The sequence below is a fragment of the Blastocystis sp. subtype 4 genome (genome assembly GCF_000743755.1).
Source record: "Blastocystis sp. subtype 4 strain WR1 chromosome Unknown seqid_0223, whole genome shotgun sequence".
NCBI lineage: Eukaryota > Bigyra > Opalinata > Blastocystidae > Blastocystis > Blastocystis sp. subtype 4.
In genome coordinates, this window is record NW_014569324.1 from 412 (window position 1) to 17,873 (window position 17,462).

General features: G+C 40.9%; 8 protein-coding genes across 8 annotated transcripts; 4 read left to right on the forward strand and 4 right to left on the reverse strand.

Annotated features, from left to right (window-relative positions):
• Window positions 1-488: 488 nt before the first annotated feature.
• Window positions 489-1,268, forward strand: JH06_3351 (hypothetical protein; the record flags this gene model as incomplete). Its single annotated transcript, XM_014670826.1, has 6 exons — window positions 489-589; window positions 622-709; window positions 741-866; window positions 912-1,037; window positions 1,068-1,178; window positions 1,200-1,268. 6 exons carry the CDS (start codon window positions 489-491, stop codon window positions 1,266-1,268), a joined length of 621 nt encoding a protein of 206 aa, XP_014526312.1.
• Window positions 1,234-2,434, reverse strand: JH06_3352 (quinone oxidoreductase; the record flags this gene model as incomplete). The annotated part of the gene is made up of 5 exons (XM_014670827.1): window positions 1,234-1,485; window positions 1,516-1,638; window positions 1,669-1,978; window positions 2,009-2,310; window positions 2,342-2,434. 5 exons carry the CDS (start codon window positions 2,432-2,434, stop codon window positions 1,234-1,236), a joined length of 1,080 nt encoding a protein of 359 aa, XP_014526313.1.
• A 211-nt stretch (window positions 2,435-2,645) lies between these two features.
• JH06_3353 (hypothetical protein) lies at window positions 2,646-3,343 on the forward strand (the record flags this gene model as incomplete). The annotated part of the gene is made up of 4 exons (XM_014670828.1): window positions 2,646-2,734; window positions 2,766-2,961; window positions 2,997-3,087; window positions 3,117-3,343. The coding sequence occupies 4 exons, from the start codon at window positions 2,646-2,648 to the stop codon at window positions 3,341-3,343; spliced, it is 603 nt and encodes a 200-aa protein (XP_014526314.1).
• Window positions 3,344-3,370: 27 nt separating this feature from the next.
• Window positions 3,371-7,287, reverse strand: JH06_3354 (RNA polymerase-associated protein; the record flags this gene model as incomplete). Its single annotated transcript, XM_014670829.1, has 10 exons — window positions 3,371-4,103; window positions 4,134-4,387; window positions 4,417-5,004; window positions 5,035-5,592; window positions 5,622-5,814; window positions 5,846-6,723; window positions 6,755-6,850; window positions 6,881-6,922; window positions 6,954-7,091; window positions 7,123-7,287. 10 exons carry the CDS (start codon window positions 7,285-7,287, stop codon window positions 3,371-3,373), a joined length of 3,645 nt encoding a protein of 1,214 aa, XP_014526315.1.
• A 108-nt stretch (window positions 7,288-7,395) lies between these two features.
• On the forward strand, window positions 7,396-8,183 carry JH06_3355 (diphthine ammonia ligase; the record flags this gene model as incomplete). Its single annotated transcript, XM_014670830.1, has 5 exons — window positions 7,396-7,501; window positions 7,535-7,599; window positions 7,630-7,782; window positions 7,811-7,860; window positions 7,901-8,183. The coding sequence occupies 5 exons, from the start codon at window positions 7,396-7,398 to the stop codon at window positions 8,181-8,183; spliced, it is 657 nt and encodes a 218-aa protein (XP_014526316.1).
• Window positions 8,184-12,223: 4,040 nt separating this feature from the next.
• On the forward strand, window positions 12,224-13,933 carry JH06_3356 (protein kinase; the record flags this gene model as incomplete). The annotated part of the gene is made up of 7 exons (XM_014670831.1): window positions 12,224-12,314; window positions 12,341-12,493; window positions 12,524-12,806; window positions 12,837-12,895; window positions 12,926-13,185; window positions 13,217-13,244; window positions 13,275-13,933. 7 exons carry the CDS (start codon window positions 12,224-12,226, stop codon window positions 13,931-13,933), a joined length of 1,533 nt encoding a protein of 510 aa, XP_014526317.1.
• Window positions 13,934-14,080: 147 nt separating this feature from the next.
• JH06_3357 (hypothetical protein) lies at window positions 14,081-15,687 on the reverse strand (the record flags this gene model as incomplete). The annotated part of the gene is made up of 5 exons (XM_014670832.1): window positions 14,081-14,492; window positions 14,523-15,067; window positions 15,098-15,283; window positions 15,314-15,627; window positions 15,657-15,687. 5 exons carry the CDS (start codon window positions 15,685-15,687, stop codon window positions 14,081-14,083), a joined length of 1,488 nt encoding a protein of 495 aa, XP_014526318.1.
• Window positions 15,688-16,385: 698 nt separating this feature from the next.
• Window positions 16,386-17,146, reverse strand: JH06_3358 (GTP-binding protein; the record flags this gene model as incomplete). Its single annotated transcript, XM_014670833.1, has 7 exons — window positions 16,386-16,414; window positions 16,445-16,523; window positions 16,554-16,685; window positions 16,717-16,820; window positions 16,852-16,917; window positions 16,951-17,070; window positions 17,104-17,146. The coding sequence occupies 7 exons, from the start codon at window positions 17,144-17,146 to the stop codon at window positions 16,386-16,388; spliced, it is 573 nt and encodes a 190-aa protein (XP_014526319.1).
• Window positions 17,147-17,462: the final 316 nt, after the last annotated feature.

Below are 17,462 nucleotides of genomic sequence, written 5' to 3' on the forward strand. Positions count from 1 at the left end.
AAATGAACTGAATTCGAGAAATCGAATCGGGTCTGTTAGAAAATGCGGCAAGTGTGATTGATGATCAGACTACTTGTGTAATGCGATTCTGGAAATACTGTAGATAAGAATTTGCCTCAACTAATGTTTAGATGATGCTGATGGTGAATACTACATTAGTAAAGCGATATTCTGGATGTGTCGAAACCAATGCGATATATGTCAGGAAAAGGTGAAAAAGGCACTGGAAGAGCAAGAGCAAGAACAATCGAGTTGTTGTAATCACTGTCACTCTTGTAGTGGTAATGGGAATGGCTGCGAATGTGCCAATTGTTGTCATTAGTTTGTTTGTTTTGATAGGAAAAGGAGATGGTGGTGGAAATTGAACTGCCAAACACAAGAAAGCTGGAATAGTGAGAACCAACTGTGCCAGATTCAAGCGCTTCGACAGCCGATCTTTTTGCTTTTAGCCATTCATTCAAAAACAAAGCTCGCGCTACATTGGAGTTATGGATTCTCTTGGTCTGAACCGCACAAATAGTGACTTTATATCTTCAGGCCAATTGGGAGGCCATGAAGAAGTATCCTGTTTTCGCGATTATACCATTCAGTAAGGAGTTGGAGTGGTTTCTGAACTTACAGTAACATTGTGGCAACAATCAATATCAATAAGACGGTGAATCTGGAAGATGTGATGAAGAAACTCCGGAATGCCGAATATAATCCAAAGGTACGCTCTTTCTTTCATATTGATGAGATAGAGATTTGGTGCTCTAATCGTCAGGATCCGTGATCCACGATGCACAGCATTAATATTCAAATCTGGAAAGATTGTCCTTGCAGGAACTAAAAGTGAAGAGGAAGTGAAATTGGCGGCAAAGAAGTTCGTTGAAATTCTCTCTGTCTCCACTGATTGGAATAATTAATCCTAGAAATGCATTGGTAACTTGAAGCAAGATGATACAACACCTCGAATCCACAATATGGTGGCTGTGGGTGATTGCAAGTTTCCCATTCGTTTGGAAGGTCTATCGATAGACCATATTGAATTTACAACTGTTTGGTTGTAGCGAATAGTTGATTTGTAGTATGAACCGGAGCTGTTCTCGGGATTGATTTATCGAATGAGTGAGCCAAAAGTGGTTCTTCTAATCTTCGTGTCTGGAAAAGTAGTTGTCACTGGAGCTACTGTTCTTGTTGTAATTTTGTCTTACTTATAGAAACAGTCTGAAATTGAAGATGCATTCAAGAAGATTACACCTCTCCTGCTGAACTGTAGAAAGGTTTAATTGCTGTACAATAGAATGGTGACTGTTCACAAACACATAACAAGTCAGGATTAATGATAATACGACCACATCCAGCACGCTTATGGTTAATAACTTCGATATGTGCCTTATCAGCATCTTTCAGAGAGTACTCATAGGAAATCAAAGGACGCATCATAGAATGATATGCATCCGCCAATTCATAGAAAAGATTCAGAGCCTCTTGTCTCTGTTGAGCCTATTCGTGAAAAAGTGTAAACATGAATACAGTTTGGTTGAAGAGCATCACTCCTTTTACAGAAGTACCCTTTTCCATCATAACACGAGGATTGATAGTGACAGGACCACGATCACCTATCACAATCACTTCACCTCCCTTATTTAGAACTTCCTACTCATTACAATTAATCCAATAGGGTACCAAGTCTTTCGGAAGATTGATGTTCGCCAGCATCTCAAAGATCACATCTGGGCCCTTACCGTCGTTAGCATTGTGGACTTGGTCCATATAGTTAGACTGACTTCTGTCTACAACAATATCTACACCCATTTCCTTGAGTTTTCGTTCAGCATCCGATCGACTGCAAGAAGCAATGATCTTCATATTCTTACACTCACTCTTGACTTCGCGCATACTAAGAAGAATTTTCAGAAGACTACTTCCAACACCGCCACTCCCACCATGAACAAAGATGCAACTATTTCCAATTGCATGTGCACACTGTAACGCACTAGAAATAAGTAGCATTTTCAAAAGATACTATAGAGAAGTGAAATACCCTGTCCCGATACAAGCTCCATCTTTAAAGGTGAAATATTCGGGTAGTCGAAAAAGCTGGTCAGCAGTAAAAACACCGTGAGTTGCATATGTCCCCGATACAGAACCGCATGAAAACACACGATCCCCTTTCTTAAACTCTGTGACATCCTTCCCTACCAAAAGAACTTCGCCCCCACAATCAAGACCAGGGACATAGGGACAGGATCGAGACATTGGATGACCGCCTTCACGAATATACGTATCTACCGGATTTACAGCAGCTGCATGAATGCGGACAAGAATCTATGAGTGAAGTTACAGAATAAACGAATACTTGTTTGGGAGAAATAGAAGGAACTCCCATCTGTTCCATGTACCGGATGCATTCCGGACCTCCGTGCCTGATAACTTCAGCGAACTTGTACATTGGATCTCAATAATTGTGTTTGACTTCATATCTTGAGATAAATAAGGACTTGGGATCCCTCATATTATTCCCGTGGTTTTCGACTGTTTCGGATACCTTCGACACTCAATATTTGTGATAGAATGCCCCTTCTGTAGGGATCTACGATAATTTCTGATTAGATAGCTATTCGCTGATTGCTCGAGGAAAAGTAGTGCTTGCTGAAAAGGAAATGACTCCTGGAAATTTTCCAACGATTGGTCGGGTCCTTCTCAATAAGGTAAAACCCACAGACACGAAGATGTCGTTTGTATACGATAAGTATATGAGTTCGAGATGGCTTTATCCATAGGTACGTTTTTCATTACATTGTGGACGATGATGTTGTTTATATGTGTATGGCAGATATCGATTCCAAGAGACGCATTCCTTTTGCATATTTGAACGATATCAAGAATCGTTTCGAAGAGATGTACGGAGCTACAATTAAAACAGCCATTGAGAACAATATGAACGAAGAGTTCTCGAAGGTTATGGAGAAGAGAATGGTACGATGTTAAGTATCTTTGTAATTGTGTTCTAGGAGTTTTACAATAATGATCCTTCTGCCGATACTATCACACATGTTCGTGGTCAGATTAAGGAAGTGAAGGAGGTGATGGTTGACAACATCGGTACAGTCGATATTATTGTATTACTGTAGATAAAGTTCTGGGACGTGGAGAGAAGCTGGATCAACTTGCTGAAAAGACACGAGATTTAGACCAACAGGCCTTCATCTTCCATTCTGAAACCCGTAGTCTGAAGAACAGGATGTGGTGGCAGAATGCTCGTGTAACTGCACTGATTGTGGTATTGGTGATCGTAATTCTCCTTATTCTAATCATTGCTGCTTGCGGTGGATTCTCCTTCAGTCGTTGTCGTAAGTAACTCTGTACTGCGCTTATGTCTTGTTTTCTAACAAACAATTGAATCCGAGTCTTCGTCTCCAAATAGGTCATCTACTTCCTTGGCCACAGTGTCTTCAGCAGATTCACTTTGCTTTGTCTCACTCTTTGGAGCTTCTTCCTTATCCAGATCTGGCTTGTTAGTAACCTCTTCATTTTCAATACGAGGTCTCTTTTCACCTTCGCTCTCATCATCGGAACTCTCCACAGCTCTCACACGTTTCTTCGGGTTCCGATCCTGATTGGTTCGAGTAGGTTCACTATCCTCATCTTCACTCTCGCTGTCACCACCAAATACATCCCGATGCATCGTAGCCACCTCTTCATCACTCATCTCTCCATTATCATCCGTATCACTACTGCTGCTCTCCACAATCTCATCTTCCTCCACATGATTCGCATGTGCTCGCGACGCACGCACACCATGGGACTTCGAAGCTCGAGTCCTGCGTCCTTCTTCCCGTGGAACTTCTGTAGCACTGATGGCCTGTAGCGATAATGCCAAACGACGCTTCTCTTCAGCGACCATCTGCTCGATTCTTTGTGCCTGTTCACGCTTCTCACGCTCTGCCTGAAGTCCTTCTTGTCGTTGCTTCTCCAACAGCTTCTGTTTATCCACAGAAGTCTGGGTGGCTTTTTCCTGGATATCTTGGAGCTCCTTATCCAATGTTCTCTGCTGTTCACGCTGGTCCCATAGACTCTTGCATCTCACCAGTTGCTGCTCAATTCGTGTACTCTCCACACTATGTATCACTCGATACCTCAAGACTTACATCCCATTATTCTGCAGCTGCATGTCACTTAAGCCACTAATAGCTTCCTGAAGTGATGCTTCGGCTTGGGTAAGTTCTCCTGGCTTACGTTGACTGCGCATCTGGCAGCCCTTCGTATCTCGAATACCGCCACAGCAGGTAAATCTCTGAGTTATTGAATCAAAGTTCTGGGTGTGATAATACAAGACCTTCTTGAAGAGTGTCTCAGCATGATCAGCATGACACACAGCCAGATCATAACGAATCTGTTCATTCTAGAATTAAGATCGATTCATACTTCTACAGAAGGATCCATCTGCTGAGCACGTGTCAACACTTCCAGAGCCTCTTTATGATTGCCTCCACGCATCAATGCTAATGCAAGACACAAGTATAAGTTGACATCATGTTGACCTGTTTCAAGATGCAGAGCTGTTTCATAGAGACCAGTAGCATCATGATACCGTTGATCCAGTAAATACATATGGGCCACATTCACACAACAAGCTGAATAGGTTAATGCACTCTCACGAACCTTCTTAAAGACTTGCATAGCTGCTTGTTGCTTTCCTGTACGTTGTAAAATAAGACCACAGCCATTCGCCAGATATACATTACACGGATTCTTTCGAAGAGAGCGTTGTATCATCTCAGAAGCAACACGGAAGTAATTGTGAGGGTCATCAGTACGAGAGATCTGTAAGTAGATGTTGGATAGTAGAAGATTGAGGTATAAATCATGTTGACGAGAACGTGAGAGATACGAACGAGTAATTATCGACACAGCCTCTTCAGGACGATTCTTTTGAGCAAGGGTGTGTGCAAGGAGACATAGACAGTCGGTATAGCAACTCGTCACATACGTAAGTAGTGTCTGAGATTCCTTTAAAAACTAATGATAATGAATTCATATCACATGTACTCCTGCATTCAATTGACTCTCAAGATCTGAACATAAACATTTTAATCGTGATACAGCTTCATCTAATTGCTTGTGACGAATCATCTGCTTCACCAATCGCAACTCACATTCATAGTACTGAGGAACTTCTCGTTGAATTGCTTCCCACACTTGTTTCGCCTCTTCCTCACGACCCTTCTCATCAAGAATTACTGCATAATTGTATATAAGAGTCACGTTGATAGCTTCATGTAACACGGTACTCCACTCATCTGGAGTCAGATCCAACACCGAACGGTTCTCCAGACTCACATGAACTTCTCCACAACTCAATCGCAGTGCCTCGTCCACAGCTACAAGAGCATCATCCTTCGCATGCAGAGCCAGACGCAATACAGCAATATTATTCCAGAGAAGTGGAGAGGTCGCTAGTGGAGTACCAGCAGCCAGCTTCACACAAGACTCATACAACACACGAGCCTTCTGCAGATCAGTAGCCACTTGAAAATTGCCTTGTAGCAACTGTGCTTTCAACAGTTGTGTGTTAAGATAGGTTCGAGGCGATACCTGATCAGGATGCTACGGTAAAAAATACTGTTTACTCCTACCTCAGGTAACGAAGCTACAGTTCCCAAAGCCTTCGTCCAATCATTACTCTTAAATTGAAGATATGCAGCCAGGAATGTGATTTCATGGCTGGTTCCACCATACTGAGTACAAGAGGACAGATATGAACGTGCTTGATTCCTAAGATCCTCCTTCTCCTTCTTCGTTTTGCTAACAGAAGAGAAATGAATTGAACTATATTGTAAGAAAAACCATATTTAAATACACTTGAGCCATTTCATACTGAGCTAGGATATTCCGTTTATTTGCTCGTAATGCCTTCTCGTACATTTCTCGTGCTTTGTTCCAGTTCCCATTGACATGATAACAACGTCCTGCCAACTCCATTGCCTCAGAACGAACAGATGACATGTTAGCATGTCTTATACTCTCCAGAGCATATTCCAAGCTCTTATCTGTATCGCGTACTTGAAGCTCAGCACTATCAACATCTTCACCCATATATGGACTAGCGAGAACAATCATATGCTCTTCCACTGCATCACGACTTGCTTTCACATGACACACCACTCCATTAATCCGAAGAGGATGAGCAGGACGCACCAAACCACTGCAATCTCCTGATACTACAATACGGTCACTACCTCGCTGAACGCGGACTGTCACATCTGGAACAGAAATCCAGCTCCAGAAGTGGTGGTCTGCGATGTAATTCAGAGCCACAGGATGTTTAGGATTCACGGAATATAACTGCTTCACTGTCTGAAGTGAGGCCACAATGCGTTCTTGGGAAGTGAGATCCGGAGCGGTACGAAGGAGTGAAGCTTTCATGGCAAGGGCTTCCTCACAAGTAGGGTCCAGCTGCAAGGCTCGATCAAGTGCTTTGAAGGCCTTCTTGTAGTTTCCCATCTGATAGAAGCAATAAGCAACTCCTACACGAATAGAAGCAGGAGAATCAGGATGAGCTAAACATGAGAGAAGAAGAGGACATCGACAGATCAGTGCCATTTGATAGGCGTTGATAGCATTTTTGAAGTTACGTGTTTGAATGTAATAGAGAGCAGCAGCAATACTGGAAAGCAAGCATGTTCGATCTCGATCCAAAGCATGTCGCATGAACGTCAATGCATTCTTCAGATCATCCTATAGGTGATTCAATGTTAGTTCAAGATACAGAACGAAGACAATAGATACACTTCAAAGCAAGAGCAGTTGCAGATGCGTTTCGGTCTTGACCTTCCCAATTAATGAGAGGATTCGAATCCAAGTCCTACAAATGATCATAGGAAAAATCCTCTACATATTTCTTGTACTCTTCAGAAGTTAGTGTATTTGATTTTAACTACCCAATAAATCAACTTCAACATCCAAACTTTATAGGCAATCCGGTAATTCATAAGAACCAGCTTGTTCTCGTATTCATTTCGGAATTTATCATAATTCTCATCTTTCAGGATAGTATCAATAATTTTCAAAAACTGATCATACTTCTTGAGACTGTAATACCCAATCTATAGAATGACCCTTTCAAACAACATATACAGCAATCTGAATCCAGTACTTTGGAGGGACATACTCATCAAAGAGAAGAGAGATCAGACTTGTAGGATCGTCCTCCAGTTCATCGACAAACAATTGGATGTATTCATCCGATGCACTCAGAGGAATCTTAATCGAATTTGTGATATTCTCCGTCTCCAACTCCATAGTTATGATGATAGGGACATTTGAATCCGATGTCAGAAATCGGGGATATTATGGGTATCATTTGTTTTCCTTCTAATTCTTCGGATAGAGTCTATTAACGCAACTTGAATGAAGATTGCTGCTCTTCTAAGTGGAGGGAAGGATTCCTGCTATAATATGTTGGAATGTGTCAAGCGTGGACATGAGATTGTGTGTTTGGTAAATCTCTTGCCTGGTTTCTATTTGTATTGACTGGTTAATTATATAGAAAATCAAAGTGTCAATGAATTGGATTCATTTATGTATCAGACCATTGGTCATACGGCTATTGATGTTTTCCTAGTTGATTAATGTAATATTAAGGCAATTGCTGAAGCAATGGAGATACCTCTATTACGTTTCAAGATTTGTGGAACCTGTCTCGAATCGGAGATGGAATATAAGCCTCGCTCTGGAGATGAAGTGGAAGACTTATTTTTCGCCTTGAAGAAAGTGAAAGTGCGTGTAAGGACCATCGTTCATTTGTAGGAGCAGTTCCCCGAAGTTGAAGGTGTATCAAGTGGAGCGATCCTATCAAACTACCAGCGAGAACGTGTAGAAAATGTGTAAAGGAAGGTTCATGCTTAAACCTCAGATGTTCTCGTCTGAATCTGATATCTGTTGCGTATCTTTGGGAAAGAGAGCAACGATCACTCCTTCGTAATATGATTGAAGATGGGATGGTCGCTGTTATCATCAAAACAGCAGCTATGGGTCTAGATCGACGTCATGTGGGGAAAACCCTCCAAGAATTAGAATCCTATCTTCTTCATATTAGTGATATTTATGGTTGTAATCCATGTGGTGAAGGAGGAGAATATGAGACATTCACAATCGATTGTCCTTTATTCAAGCGTCGTATTGTTTTGTATGCATAAAAATGGGAATGAACGATAGTGATGATTCTGAGATCGTTGTTCACTCCAATGATGTGGATGCTCCTGTGATTCTTCTTGTTCCTCACAAATGGCATTTAGAGGAGAAGCAGGTATCTTCAATTCAATTCTTACCTTCTCCAATAGCTCAGTATCCTCCAGGAGATCGTCCTTCTGATTCATTTCAATCACCACAGTATCCACTCAGTCACGATGTATCAGAGGATATCAGTATCTTAGTTCGTTCGATTCCTAATGATACTACACATTTGACTGTGATAACATCCAGTACTGCTGTTCTCCATCAACTCCTAAATACACTCTCTTCTCGATCCACGCTCACTCCGATTCTCTCCTTGTCAGCCAGTTCCACTTTTCATTGTTTTCCTCAGTCCCTTCCTTCCACTCATGTGATGACTTGGATGTCTCGTTCTGTATGGTGCCCTCCTCCTCTTGATACATATTCTCTTATTGCTGTGACCTCTCGATATGTATCAATCCCTTTGATTCTTCCACTTCAGCCGGATTCTCTTTTGTTTACTGCTACGTCAACAGAAGAATCTCTGTCTCTTGTACAAGTTCGTGGATTCTATAACCCTTAGTGTGAAGATTATGAGCAGAAGATGTTAAAGAAGGCTCATAGTGACTCTCATCCTGTTATTGCAACGGTATTCCATAATCGTTTCTTTTTTTGTCATTTTTTACAATTAGGAAAATGGGGTAAGAATGATGCCTCATTCCAATACCCACATCCTATACTCATTGAAGGAACGGTAGATGATATTCTGGGAGAGTGTCGAGTACAGTTGGGAATAGATGCCTATTATCGTGATTCGTATGTGGATGACTGTAAGGAAGAGATTCAAGTGGATCATTCGTTATGGTCATTTACTTACGGTGATCATGTGAAGATTTGTGTGAAGTGGTTTTGTGACGACGACATCGTTTCCATTCAGAAGCAGGCATCAAATGAAGTCGTTACAGTGTTTTATGATGTAGAAAACACAAATCTCCATCTAGATTGTAGTTTTTATGGTCCATTTCTAATGTACAGGCATTGGTGATATGATCCCTGTAATTCCAGTTCATGAACTTTGTGTGCAGATTGCCAATGAAGAAAGGAAATACTGCAGGGCCATTGTGAAATCTGTTACTGTCTTTTAACGTTTTTTGTTTCTAATCAAATTAATCCTTTGAAATGAGGAGTTTCATGTTGTTCCAATTGTTCTCAGTATTTATTGTTTGCTTCGATGAACTCTCCTAGAGTAATTTCAACTGCACCAAGAGAACGAATTACCATTTTCCGTAAGGAAATCCCTGTTTTCGTGTAATTTGTAGTACAAAAGGAGAACGAGTCAATTGTAGCATTTAGAGTCCGTAATAATGGGAGTAAAACTGTATGAAATGGTTGGAGTTATTATTCCCAGGTTGTTTGCTGCATCAATTCTAACCAAAAAGAGCTTTATGCTGTGAAGCCTACTCGCTTTATTCTCCAAAGTAATGGTTCAAAGCTCGTTAGTGGTATGGATGGTGGCCGTTATTGATGATGCAGTTCGTTGTGATACCAAGACCGTGAATAATCTTCTGGAAACAGATCTTCCTACTAGGTATTGTTTTTGAAAAGAACTTAGGCTTAGAAACAAGCTTCAAGTAGTTGCATATACCGTGAACGGAGATGTTTTGGATACAATTATGCAGTCGAAGGGAGAAAGTGAGAAGCAAAAGATCGCTTCAAGTGTCCGTTGTTTCAGTTGAGATTCATATGTAGTGGGATTTGATCAAAACGTGCCCCTGTGAAAAGGTAACTCTAGATGTTCGTTTTACCAATATCCTTTGGATTCCATATTGTTGGTTCCTTCATAACAGCGAATCCTGCTGATGTGTCTTATTCCGTCTGCGTATCTCCTGCTGGAGAGAAAGAGGATTGTTGTAACAGTGTACTTGTTTTTCCTCAATGTGAACTGTAGTGTGTATCTCACGTTTCGTTCACACACAGAACGATGGTAGCAGCGATTGTAGCTATGGGTGTTGCAGTCATGATCGGCTATCTCTATCATCATCTGTGATGTGCTTTCTCTTTTGTTTGTTGAATGAAACATGACAGTTTCGTTTTGGATGAGAATTTCGCAGTGCTATCCGGATCCGATGCACAATAGCGATCAATATAAAACACAACAATCCCAAACTACAACTCATCAATTCTATTCAAATCTTACCAGGCACCTAACCATCCCATTTCATCCAGACTCACCACATTTCCTGTAACTCCACTCCACTGAATCCACTGTTGCAATGATTCATTCTTCAATTCTGTCACAGCTCCTTCCCACACTTGCCGATCCACTGTGACACCCTCTAGATTCAAGAGCTGTCTCACACAGTCATGAACTGTCGATTCGGTCCAGAAACCTTCAGGAAATTGGATAGCTGCCTTCTCTGCTACCAACCTCTTCACAAGCAATCGGTTTCGCCGTGATGGGACACAGAGCAGAGGGATTTGAGCATAAAGAGAAGCCTGGACAAGGAGATTGTCACAGAAAGAGATGGCGGCTGTAACTGCGTGTGAGTTGATGAGATATAGAGGAGACACATCTCTCGCTGACAACACTAGCACGTTCCGATCTCGTACATCTCCACTGTTCGGCATGTCACCCAATACAATCACTTGTGTAAGACGATCCTGGAGACCTCGAAGAATCGTTCGAATTTGCCATAGATCAAAACTCCCATGATCACCAAGATATAACAGAACTCGAGTAGTGATTTGAGGAGCTTGGAGAAACTCCATCAGATTGACAGTGGCAACAGGTTCTGAATACCCCGTTAAATGAAGTGGTCCGAGAGAATGCCAATTAGAAGGTGTGTTTGAACTGAGATTTAAGGAGAATGAACAGAACATACATGGTTTCGGAAGGGAAGAGATAGTCGATTCCATTAAAGACAATTACAGGAACCGAATAAAGTGGAAAGACAGGTTGATTGGGTAGGTTCATGGAATGAATGAAATTAGCTATCTATTGATGACAGAGCCAAATAGAATAAACGAAAGTAGTATGGTGCTCAACGGCCATTTCGACAAGTAAATGACGTCGCATGTCCGAAAAGGAAAAAGTGGCAGGATAAAAGTCACTTAACGGATCCACAGAATATAGAACAAGAGGGACAGAATTGGATAAGGAAGCAACTTGAGCACCTGTGAGATAGAAATCACAAACAATGGCGGATGGATGATTGCTATTCATTATCCCAAAAGAATAGATATACGTATGAATAAATGAATGAATCCATGAATAGAGAGTATTCATCGACAACCGACCAATCTACATCAGCATCTAAATCGACTCCTATTACCTCAAAGACACTCTTGTCATAGAAATCCATTAGTGAAGAAGCATGATACGAAGATGCTATCAGACTGTTCAACTTCTGTTCAGGAATTGGAAATTGGCCAAAATTAAACACCTAAAATCCAAATAATAATCCATAGATACCTTGTATTTGTAATGATCACCTTGTTCAGCATATGATACAGTAGTGAATATTCCAATAGTAATATCGTATTTTTGTCGAAGCGAATCCGCCAAAAGAAGCATGGCATCTAGTCTATAACGTAAATGCAGAATTGACGCACTATAATGAAATTGCATTGGCATACTCAGCAAAAGTAGAGATGGAATAGTACTATTATCATGTTTAAGAGTACTTTCTAGGTGACTTCGGATTGTTGATTCATCGCCGTCAATAATCAATGAATCACTTTTCAGGAAAAAAGCAATCAATAAGAAAACAAAACAAAAGATTCGTCGATGCATAATCAAGCGAATACTGATATTAAATAAGGATCCAGTATTTAATGCGATGTGGAATTCGTTGGTAAGTTATGGGATTCAGTTGATGGAACTGTTATTGGTTATTCTGCAAACTGGCTCATTGTCATTTGTTACATCTACAGATGTCATTATGTCACAGAGACTAAAGTAAGAGATAGATTCCAGAAAAGATCCCTATTATTTGAGTTTTGTTCGGATCAATATTCTCACGAAATGAACTGTCTTAGTGGAAAAACTATTGATGGATGGGTATTGGAGTTGGAAATCAAACGAAGCAATATCCTAAGTGTCTATAAAGGCAAGAGTTTCATCCTTCTGTTAATTGTGTAGTCCATCGTGAAGATAACAATGAAGAAAAGTATCTGATGGCCATTAGGCATAGTTCTTCTTGTATTATCCCAGAGAGTGAAGAGATTTGTGATGAATATCTTCTTCCTGTGAATCTTTCCTGCTGCCCTGAGTTTACATACTACAATAGTCATTGTTAGTTCTTCCTTTTTGAATGAATCCTAGGTTTTCCTATTGTGCCGCCCTGGGGAATGCAAGGACTCTATTGTGGTCGCAGCTACTTTATCTTTGAACGAGTATCTCGTAGTTTGAGTTCGATTGTATCGGATGCGACGATGCTTGTGTCTGAGCAGGATATGTACAACATTGCTTATCAACTTCTTGAAATTTTTCATATTTTGTTTTCAAATGGACTGATTTTGAAGAATGTACACGTGAATGACTTCTTCTTGCGAAGAACGACGAAAGGATTCCGTGTAATTCTTCTCAACCAGGACTTCTATCGAAAGTATCATTGAAAAACTCTTATCACACACAGAGAGAGTTTCTTCATTGAGGATGCTACGTTCACCTCAACATCTGTAATGAATGGAAATGGTATAAAAAGTGTATTGTTTTCACATATAGAACCCACTCAAAGCGATAACCTAATCTCGTTGTGTTTCATTCTTATCTATCTCTGTGAAGGTTCCTTACCCTGGATAGGTCTATCAGATGCAGTAGGAAAATCAATGAAAGAGGATTCAGAGACTGTGATCCACCTGACAAGTCATTTTGCTGACATTCTTCCTAAGTTGCTAAATCCTTCTCAATCAGCTCTTCAGACTGTAAATGAATGTTTATTTATATTGCAACGTATGATTGAAACAAGAACTATTCTCTTGGGAGTACAATATGATTGAATAGGATAATATTTAGAAAGTTCTCAGTGAAACTGCTAAGACAAGTTTGATTAGAATTCAATTATGACTATTAGAGACAATTCCACCTCAGCAAACTATGGAGCATATTCCGTCAACACCAAAGACAGTGAAGAATGTTGCGAAAGACGAACCTGCTGAGAGTGGACCGCGAGTTGTCACAGTAGCTGGGCAGAAGTATGAAGTGCGTGTTATAAATAAGAAACGATTGATGATTCCAATTGGAAGTCCTCCTACCCTTCATCGACGGCGTGCAGAGTATGATAGACTAGCTTCTTCCGAAGAAGTGGTCTTATCTGAACAAGTAGTTCCTTCTGCTAGAAAAGTGTCCTCTGAAGGAGTGAATCCCTCTATTGGAAAAGTATCCTCAGCAGAAGTGGCTCTCAATCAAACTCCATATTCCAGTACACAACCATTGATTGAAGTCAAGCCATCAGATCGAATGGTTTCTGATTCTGTGACACCTCCTGATCCTTCATCTGTTACTCTTCCATCAACGATTCAACCAATTCAGTCGTCCCAAACTCCTCTTCAGACACCGCATAAAATACAATCACTTCCCTCAAGACCAATTCGACTTCAACCAAAAAGGGAGGTCAAGACAAAGAGTCAAGACATCATGAAACGATCTGTGGAGAAACGTCATCGAAGTGAAAGAGGAGAACCAAGATTGAAACGAGTGAAAGTTCATAAGATTACCTCAACATCGATGTGAATATTAGAATGCTTAATAATGATTAGACAATCTAAGAGCTTCTCTTTCTTGGCTTCATCTACATTCATTAATCTTCTTCTGTTTGCAGGTGTGGGATTAATTGATTCAATTCTTTCTCTTGTTTCTTTTAAACAACATACACACATATTAAAGACCTGGAGGTGCTTCATCTTCATCAACACCTGGAGGTGCCTCATCACCTGGAGGAACATCTTCTGTATGGTTGGAAGGAGCAGTCTGGACTGGAGGTTGGGAGAAAGATGGATATGGCATCACAGGATAACCAGAAGCATCCGATTTAGATTCCGCAGATTCTGAAGACTGTTGCATGTGATAGAAGGAAGGATTACTCATTTGCATTTGCATTTGCATGTACTGTTGCATTTGATCCAAATCAGCAGCACCATTGAACATTGCCTGCATTCCACTCCATGGATTATTCATAGGTTGACTCTGTTCCTTGTACTCTTGACCCACACCTGCTGTAGTTCCAATCATCCTCTGAATCTCCTCTTTGGCAGCCTTCATCTGCTCCTCAGTTCCAGCAATATTGATCAATCTATCAATCACTTCATCTTTTCACTCTTACCGCACTGGAGGATTCGATCCCTCCACAGGCTTCCCAGGAATCTGGATGAAAGCTTTGGTACGAAGTTGGATGTCTTTAATGATCACACCGCCCTTACCAATCACCAGACCCACCTTGTCGTCAGGAACTGTCATCTGAATGGTTGGCATTCCCATGGGGAGAGTTCCCATTTGACCATCCACGATATCTTGAATCAGTTTCTTGGCTTCTAGAACGTTCTTCGGATCGCCTGTGATTACAATAGACCGCACTGTGGGATTATCATGATCGGGATCCCGCGGGACTTGAATCTGAGTACAGGTTCGAGACATCAAGTCCTTGATAACAGCTCCATGACGACCAATCACCAGACCCACACGGTCATTAGGAACAGGCATCTTCTCAAAGCCATCTCGACTACTTTGGAGACTCGATATAATATCCGATCGACCTGTCTGGACAATGGTATTGATAGCCTCCTTCGCCTTTTCTACAAGCTCCTGTCGGCCCCGAATTGTCACATCTCGCATCACACTGCCATCGGTTACTTCGTTATCTCGCTGGATCTACAATTGATATTCCTTCTTCTCGCCTACACGCAACTGAACAGAGAACATTTCCTGAAGATGGTGGAGATTATCTCCTTTGCGACCAATAATTAGTCCTACCACAGAGAAGGGGACTTGGATCGTTTCTGTCACTGATTCAGCTATATCGTTTTGATCATAAATTGTGCCAATTGCGGCAACAACCGGATTTGCAGTAGGTGCATCTGTACTACGCTAACTGTTATTATCACATTAAATTCATACAGAAAACTGTTGAACAAGACGACGAGCAAGATCAGGTTGTGTGAACACTTCATTTATACGACTTTCAGCATCTTTCATAGTATCTTCATTACCAGCTGAGATTAAGACGTGCTGAGGTTCGTCCATTTCTGTTACAATTACAGGGCTACCTCCAATAGTGATTGTGGTGTGCGTGTCTGTCTCGACTCCTACCTTCCAAGGACTTGCGAATATGGCTGCATAATTAATATCAGGATTGTGAGTAGGGAAATAAACCTTCTTTGTTAATACAGTATTACTGAATCGAGATACACGAGTCTTAGGAGCAGCAGGCACTAATTGTTACAGAGAAGAAAGAACATACAGCTCTTAGACAACTGTTTCGCTGCTTCCATAGCAGCAATAGCAGCAGCATTCACATCAGGCAGATTACTACTCGATGGAACAGGTGATGACTCTATCTTTGTCTTCTGAGTATCTTGTTCCTTTCGATGCTCTGATCTGTGATGATGACTTCTTTCTCCTGATCGTTCCCGTTCCCTATCTTGATCACTTCTGCGACTCCTATCACGGTCTGAATTTCGATTTCTTGATCGTTCACGATCTCGATCATCTCGTCCTCTTTCACGTGAATCTCTTTCATCGTGGCGCGACGAGTGATATCTGTCTACATAATCATGATTTCACCAAATTTAAATCTAATTCATGATCCTCTTTTCAAAAGAACTAGTACACGTGAGTGCCTCCCATCCATCCTGTTCTATCGCCTTTAACTCGAAATGCTTTCTACAAATTACGAATCAGCTTAGTCTCAAACCTTCTCGATCAAGAGATCTGATGAATGAATTAATCCATGGAATTTCCGGAATTCCAATTTACAAGATAAAGAAACGAATCTCAACAGGGAATTGGGAGTCGCAACGACATGGTTCCCACCGATCTCAGCCCAAAGTGTTCTTGTGATTCAGAATGACTTCGTCAATTGATAGAAAAGGAGGCTGGCAAGGATCAGTGAAGGAGATTTAACCCTTAATTCCCTCGAAAAATTTCAACAAACAGACAGAAAAGTACAACCACATCATTTCCTGCCTACTTAAATAAAACGTGAGATCCAGTTGAAGGCTAGACATCATTATATAACTTCATCCCTACCATCCGTGTATCCAATCTTCTTCGAAACACTGCACATGAACAATTCAACGGGTCTGACACCAGAAGGATTGTCAAAGTTCTAAAAGTCACTCTGGAACCTCATACTCACATCCTTACCGAAGGTATCAACCAAATTCAGTTGAATACGAAGTTCCTGCTCCGATGCAGCTCCAGGAAGATCAATTTTGTTTCCCAGGACGGCAAAAGGCACATTGGCCAATTCCTCTTGGGCAAGTAGTTCCTATAAGTCAAAATATCTCGGAATCACATACACTGAGTTCCTTCTTGGCCTCAGGGAAACGCTCTTTATCTTCAGCATCAACGAGGAAAATGACACCATCAACCTTTGCGAAGTATTGCTTCCACAGTTTTCTAGCTATTGTGTCAAACTCGGACTTTATCCTTACCTGCTTCATGTCCACCAAGATCGAAGGTTCTAAACTTGATTTTCCCAATCTCTAGCTCCTCAGAATCTATGCACCTTAATTAGTCGATACTTGTCATACTGGGGTGAAGAGTTGGTTCGTGTACAGTCAGTCTTCCCTGCTTCAAGACATCAAGAAGGGTGGTCTTTCCAGCATTATCGAGACCCAGGAACAACAGCTTTCCGCTCTTCTGATACAAACCTATTCAAATCACCTTCGTTCTTTGACATATACCGAGATAATACAGAACATCGTAAAACCAGTTAACAAGGAACATTGGAATTGTGATGGAATGGAGAAATCAGTGTCAATAAGAAAAATGCAAATGTGACAAAAGAAATGGAGAATCTTTTTATTCCAGTTTTGATAACTATTATCTCAAAGAGCAATATCTCAGTAGATCGAGAGTTGTAGTGATCTTGAAACTATGTGGACTGGCATCTTTTATCTTATAGTTATTATCATCTTAATCCTTATCGTAGAAATGTGATAGAAATATGATCAATGTAGTATTGGTTCATATGCAAGTGTTGTATCGTGGTTGAACAAGGAACAGCTGTTGTTATTGAGCGATTTGGTAGATTCCTTAAGAA